This window comes from Penaeus chinensis, chromosome 30, assembly GCF_019202785.1.
Source record: "Penaeus chinensis breed Huanghai No. 1 chromosome 30, ASM1920278v2, whole genome shotgun sequence".
NCBI classification, from domain to species: domain Eukaryota; kingdom Metazoa; phylum Arthropoda; class Malacostraca; order Decapoda; family Penaeidae; genus Penaeus; species Penaeus chinensis.
In genome coordinates, this window is record NC_061848.1 from 10,849,558 (window position 1) to 10,857,057 (window position 7,500).

The 7,500-nt window shown below is 43.3% G+C and overlaps 1 protein-coding gene across 1 annotated transcript in view; it reads right to left on the reverse strand.

Annotated features, from left to right (window-relative positions):
- The window catches only part of LOC125041477, a 10,624-nt gene that overhangs the window by 3,030 nt on the left and 94 nt on the right, over window positions 1-7,500 (reverse strand). The window contains exons 1-5 of the mRNA XM_047636464.1: window positions 7,491-7,500; window positions 7,007-7,212; window positions 5,706-5,841; window positions 4,889-5,028; window positions 3,726-4,231 (exon numbers count right to left, since the gene is read on the reverse strand). The exon at window positions 7,491-7,500 is cut by the window's right edge and continues 94 nt beyond it. Of these exons, the coding sequence (XP_047492420.1) occupies window positions 3,752-4,231; window positions 4,889-5,028; window positions 5,706-5,841; window positions 7,007-7,212; window positions 7,491-7,500 (972 nt within the window). The 3' untranslated portion in view covers window positions 3,726-3,751. The remainder of the gene's footprint in view (window positions 1-3,725; window positions 4,232-4,888; window positions 5,029-5,705; window positions 5,842-7,006; window positions 7,213-7,490) is intronic.

Sequence of the window (7,500 nt, forward strand, 5' to 3'; positions counted from 1 at the left end):
TGCCAGGCTCCGGTCCATTTAATTTGCTGCAGAGCTTGAACAACAGGTCGAGGGTGCAGTTAATGGCAATCCATGTTGCCTTACAATAGGCACCGACGAAGACAGTACCATCATCAACACAGTGACCACAAAGCAAGGCCTTCCTTATGCATTAGATTGAATTTGTGGAGTAACTGGGCACTGTGCGCAACTTAGAGGTCCCATGGAGGTGATGATAGGGGTTGGTGGCGCCGAGCACAGTTTACTGACGTATGCAGCAGGGATAGAAGACCCCTGCCTCCTTGGTCAGGACTATCTTGTGCAATGTGAGGCATTGGTGGATTTCAAGAGAGTTAGGTGTCTTTTGTAAACAATACAGTGGTGAGGCAGTTTGACGTAAGGACTGACATGCCTCTCCATTTGGAAGACTACAGACCTAGTGAAGCATCAAGTCGATACAGGTAGAGGTCGCCCTATTAAACATGCTCCCAGACATATATCCCTAGTGCAGAGGCGCGATATAGAATAAGCTGTTGCAGAGATGCAGGCACAGGAGATCATTGAGAGGTCAAAAAGACCCAGCTCATCTGCTGTGGTCCTAGTAAAGAAAATGGATGGGTCCAGATGCTTCTGTGTGGATTACAGAGCCGCTAATGAGATGATCATAAAGGACGCTTATCCACTGCAACGTGTGGATGACATGCTTGATGCACTGGCAAGGACGCAGTGGTTTAGTACTCTGATTTGAAAAGTGGGTACTACCAAGTAAAGAGGGCTGAGGAGGATAAGTGTAAAACGGCGTTTTCATTTGGTCAAGGACTATGACAGTTTAAAGTCATGCCATTTGGTTTATGTAATGCACCCGATGATGCTATTGAGTATGGGAACACTTTTGAGCAAGAGTTAGAAAGACTAGAGGTGATATTTAGGCACTTTAAACAAACTAATCTAAAGGTGAACCCAAAAAAGTGTGTGCTTTTCCAGACTGAGGTGCCATTCCTAGGCCATATAGTGAGCAGGCATGGAGTGAAAACAACCTGGAAAAGGTGAGAGCTGTACAAGAATGGCCAATGCCAAAGGATAAAAATGAAGTGCACAGCTTCCTTGGGCTCTGTACAAACTATAGAAGGTTTGTAAAAAAGGACAAAAAAAAAAAAAAAATGCCAGCATTGCCACCCCTCTGCATCAACTCACTGGAAATGGGATGCATTTCCAGTGGAGCCAGGAATGTTGACTGCCCTTTGCTTAACTGAAGGAATCGCTGTCACAGGCACCAGTGCTGAAGTATCCGAATCCAAGTTACCCTTACCTCATGGACTGTGCCGCGTGCGTGGAGGGAATAGGAGCGGTCTTATCTCAAGAAAGCGGCGGACACAAGCGTGTTGGGGCTTATTATGGTTGCAAACTCAGTAAGGCAGAGCAGAACTACTGTGTAACAAGAAAAGAGATACTTGCAATAGTGAAGACCCTGGCCATTTTCACCATTACCTGTATGGTACCAAGTTTACCATCAGTAGTCACCATGCAGCTCTTCGTTGGCTAAGACTTTAAGAAACCCAGAAGGGTAACTAGCATGGTGGCTTGGCAAGTTAGATCAGCATAACTATGAGGTGATACAACGGCCAGGGAAGGCCTACGTCAACGCCGATACACTCAGTAGGCGGCCTTGTGAACTAGACTGCCGTCACCGCAGCAAGAAGGAGCCATCTGATTATTGCAAGAGGATGTCAACAACTGGGAGCTGAAGGAGGCACAGAAAAGGGACCAGGACATCGGACCAGTAGTGCAGTGGATGGAAGACGGCCAGGGTCGTCCGAACTGGGTAACAGTGGCTTCGATGAGCCTGGCTACCAAGAATTTCTGGCATGAGTGGGACGCCCTAAAGATGAAAGATGGTGATCTGCATAGGAAGTGGATCAAGGATAATGGGTGTGTTAAGTTCTAACAGGGGGTGTTGCCAAAGGAGCTCTGGGCCAGACTGATGCAAGAAGTACATGATATCATGGCAAGTGGACATATGCAAGACATTGAGTCGACTGCGCCAGCGATATTACTGGTTTGGGATGCGTAAGGACGTGCAAGAATGGTGCAAAACGTGTGACACCAGCAAAAAAAAAAAAAAAAAAAAAAAAGAAGGGGCCAGAGGAGAGGGGAAAAGCGCCTCTACAATTGTATCAAGTGGGCACACCGATGGAGCGCATTGCAGTGGATGCGGCTGGACCATTTTCGGTGACGGCAGCAGGCAACAGGTTCATCTTGGTGGCTATGGATTACTTTACAAAATGGCCAGAAGCCTACCCTATCACCAACCATGAAACAATTACAGTCACCGAAGTCCTGGTGAAGCAATTCTTCGGCCGTTTTGGAGTTCCTGGCGAGTTGGACTTTGACCAAGGACGGGAATTTCAAGAGTATTGCCAGTTGATGGTTATCAGGAAGACCAGCACGACGTCTCTGAGACTACAATCTGACGGGATAATCGAAGGGTTTAATAGTGCTGGAACTGGCCAAGTACTGTACCAAAGGACAGGCGGAATGGGATAGAAAGCTTCCACTCTTGTTGATAGCATACCGCTCTGCAGAACATGAAGCCACAACGTTCACCCCTGCAAGGATGACATTAGGAAAGGAGCTGCGTTTGCCGCTAGATTTGGTGACCAAACGAGGCCACCAAACGAGGAATTACCTTTAGCAACCAGTGATTACACCGTTGAGTTACAACTACGACTTGAAGAGGTGCACCACCTGGTGAGAGGACACCTGAGTTTTGCAGGAGATAGCATGCGACGCAATTACAACAGGGATGCTCGTGCAGTCAAGTTTAGGGTGTGATATTTAGTGAAGCTGTACAACCTCCAGAAAAGGAAAGGTATGTCACCCAAGCTACAGAGCTGTTAGGAGGGGTCCTACACCATCATTGAGTGTGTGACCGAGGTAACCTTCCGGATTCACCCACGACCTGAAACAAGAGCACGAGTGGTCCACGGAGAGAGGTTATGGGAGTATAATCGAGATGGCCACTACACCAGGGCACCAGCAGGGAGGAAGATAAAGATCCACTCGACGTTGTAGCTGCTGTTCCTTTTCATTTATGTTCAATAGCAGGAACGCCTTGCATCATATGGTATGTAAGATTGCATTCAGCAGTCCACTTGGAGTGAACGCCGTTTGCGCATCGCAGTTTTTGGCGGGAAAAAGAGGCGCGAGAGGGGAAAAATTAGAGGGGACTGAATGACATGGGCGCCTGCACGCATGTGGAGTTCTGATTGACTGTTTTCCAAGTTGTGTGATTTAAATGGATAATACAAGAAAATAGAAAAGTGCCACCTTTTTTTCGCCACCCACGCCACGCTAAAGAATTTGCAATAATATATACACTCATACATACATATATACATACATACATACATACATACATACATACATACATACATACATACATACATACATATATACATATATACACACGCATATATATATATGTATATATATTATATAATATAATATTTATTTATATATATATAAACACGCATATATATATATATATATATATATATATATATATACATACACATACACACATATATATACACATATGGGTGCGTACACATATTTGTGTGTGTAATAAATATTGTCATTCTTAACTTTGACTAGATTTCGCATTCAGTCCAGTTACCGATTCGGTAAACTTATTATTCATTAATTCACCATCTAGCCATCATCACATTTTTATCAAAAGTCCTCACCTGAACTGACAGCTCCTCTGGTGATGCTAGTATAGTGTATTTCCGTGGGGAAAGAGACGAGCGAAACAGTTGTTGTCCTGTACACGAGGCCCCCGACATCGGCCAAACACGTGAGGTTCAATCTGCGTGTTTGTGAGGCTGACCCCGGGAACGACACAGCCATGACTTGCAGGAGAGTATTCGGACGACCCCGACGCATCTGGCATGTAATAGGACGACTCATCCGTCATCTGCTCTGGAGAACGATTTCCGATGTCGTTAATGAGGATTTCCTGATTCGAATTGGAGACAAAAATCCTCGGGGACTGATAGGCCGGACCACCGCTGACGGAGAGGTCGTCGTACGTCCTTGAGTCTGCATTGTAGTAGGAGCGGCGGTCGTCGAAAGGGAAGAACTTGAGGATGTTTCTCGGCGTAAGGGGGATGGAGAGCGACGAGGACGAGTTCCAGGTCTCCCCCCGCCTGTTGTAGCGAGGGGTGTCCTCCGTGACCCAGGGCTCCTCGTGCTGAAAGAGATGCGACCTTGAGCAATTGTGGCTACCGTTGCTACTGCTGCAACTGCTTCGACTTTTACATCTATTGCTGCTACTACTACTGCGACTGCTTTTGCTACTGCTGCTGGATTCTTTATGGGTATATAGTATGCTCGTCTGTATTTCTCTCGTAATATGCTGCTAACATGCCAGTGGAATGGAACGAAGGGGTTCGAACACCCAGAAACATCGTGCACTTTGGTCGACTCTTTCACGTTCAATCGGTAAAACAGTTGCCTGTGCTACAAGTTATGCATTTTGACTGTTGCATTTGGTAATTATAATTCTCTGCAACTATTATTACTGCTATAGTTGTTTCTACTGTTCTATTGCAATTGTTGCTGGTACTATGACTAGTGCGACGATTATTGGAGCTACTTAATACTACTGCTGATGACTTGAATAGAAATAACAATTGTAATGATCGTGAATGGCAGTGACATTGACTGATAATAATAATGACCATTACAATTAGTGGAGTAATAATGACAAATATAGCAATAATGTTAATAATAACAACAACAATCATCACTTGTCTTTAAAATTATAATGACAGTAATAAAAATACATCCTCACCTACACTACTAACCAAACGCCACTCAGCAACCAAATCACAACCACACCCATTACCAAAAACGACACTCCATTGAGCAGGAACGTGAAGACGGCGGGAGGTCTCGAGCCCATCACGTGACATCGAGCTCGCAGGTGTTGGTGCACGTGATACACGCTCAGCACGCCAGTCCACGTCGGTCCTGACACGGGCAATTCTGGAAGGAGCGTGTTGATAAATGAGGGCGTTTGGATGTGCATGTTGTTTTTCTGGTTATTATCTTTCCTCTCTCTCTCTCTCTCTCTCTCTCTCTCTCTCTCTCTCTCTCTCTCTCTCTCTCTCTCTCTCTATCTATCTATCTATCTATCTATCTCTCTATCTCTCTCTATCTCTCTCTATCTCTCTCTATCTCTCTCTTTCTCTCTCTCTCTCTCTCTCTCTCTCTCTCTCTCTCTCTCTCTCTCTCTCTCTCTCTCTCTCTCTCTCTCTCTCTCTCTCTCTCTTTTCTGGCCATCTCTGTAGTATTTTCAGTGCTGCCAAATTCGCCATTCGAAATTTCTCTTTAAGCGAGATAAAAAAAATATCCTTACTGCATTTACTGTGCGGCTACCAGATACTTGGTACTGAAATTATCTTTCATTACATGAGTAGAAAATCTCAGGTTTTATAAGTGTTGCAAAATTGTTTGATTTACATATAATTTGCAACTTCGATTACCCCATTCGAAAATTGTCTCCAGATAAGCTATCCGTTGCATGACAAAATTTTCAACAAGCAAGGACAATAAATCTCACAACAGTTTAAAATACTAATAAGTAGAAAACCATCAACTAACTTTACCGTTAACGAACCAACTTTGGCATTTACCACATCAGTATCACCAAAGAGTATTACCAATGACGGAGAGATGTGCCGACCTCGCGCTGGACAGGAAATCGGGAGCGTCACTCATGGCCTCGCATGTGTAGGTCCCCGACGTGGCCGCCGTCACGTTGGCCAGACTCAACACCGACTCGTCCGACATACTGAGCTGGAGAACACAGGGGGATTCTGAGAGATTCCTGAAGTTCTGACAGAAGGTGGGGGGGGGGATGCTCTAGATATACGCAAAAAAAGGCGTTACAGAACAACACATTAAACATACACAAATATATACCCATACGGACACACACACACACACACACACAAATCTCTCTCTCTGTATCTATCTATCTATCTGTCTGTCTATCTCTGTCTACCTATCTATCTGTCTATCTATCTATCTACCTGTCTATCTATATGTATATGTATGTATTTATAGGCATATATATATACGCACATGTATATGTATGTATATATACGTATATGTATGCATATGTATATATAACACATGTATACATACTGTATGTATATATATATATTTTTTTTTTCAACAGCCATTCATTCTACTGCAGGACATAGGCCTCTCTCAATTTAGTATTGAGAGGTTATATGGCAGTGTCACCCTTGCCTGATTTTATGCCCTTCCTGATCAACCGCGGTTCGGCGCGCTAACACTTGTGCCACGGCGGCGACTTCCCCTACGACACCTGCGTTTGACTTCTCAAGGCGATATGTCGTTTTCTCGGATTCGAGCTAGCAGTCAGAGCGCAGGCATTTTTACGACCGCCGCGACGGGGAATTGAACCCGGGACCACGAGGGTAGGAGTCCAGTCCTCTAACCACTTTACTTTCATATATATACATATATATATATACACATAGTGTATATACATACATATATATACATATTATATATGTATATATATATTTACATAGATTATATACATATGTATATAGTGTATATATAGATTTGTATTTAAATATATACATATATATAGTTTATATATATATATTTATATATATGTATATATATGAATATATATAAATATGTATATATATATATTTATATATGAATATATATATGTATACATATATATATGTATATATATATATATATATATATATATATATATATATATATATGTATGTATATGCGTGTGTGTGTATATGTGTGATCATTTATCGTTTTATATATATATGTATATATATACACATATATATACATATATATATATATGTATCCTTCCTTCCAACTTGCACCAAACAAAAACTCACTCCCCAAAACCCCGCACCCACTATACCATGCAAACAGACCGTGAACGAGCACCACCTACGAGCACATGAACCCCTGGTGTCGGAAACACGGCCTGGTAGGGTCTCGGCCTGACTGTCACCACGTAGAACTGCTGACCGTCCTTGCACCAGCGGAGTGAGTACAAGGGCGGCCCACTCCCGGCAGACCAGACGCACTCCAGCCTTGCAATGTGGCCCGCGACCGTAGGTTTTGGTATCCCCACCTTCTGTACTATCACTCCTGCTCCTGGTAGAGGCAAAGGGAACAGAAAAAAACAGTGGTGTATAATTTTGATTAATATGTTATATGTGGATGAGGAAATTGACTGTTAAGCTTAGTTTTAGGATTTGTAGACATGGTGTATTACAAAATGTATATTGTCTCAGTGCATTCTTATCATAGACTCTATTCTCATACAACCCCCCACCCCCACCCCACACACACATATAAATGGACAGATACAAGGTAGACAAATAATCACCCAGTAACTATGATCCATAAAGCCATACGTTTCCTTGACTTACCCATATGGAA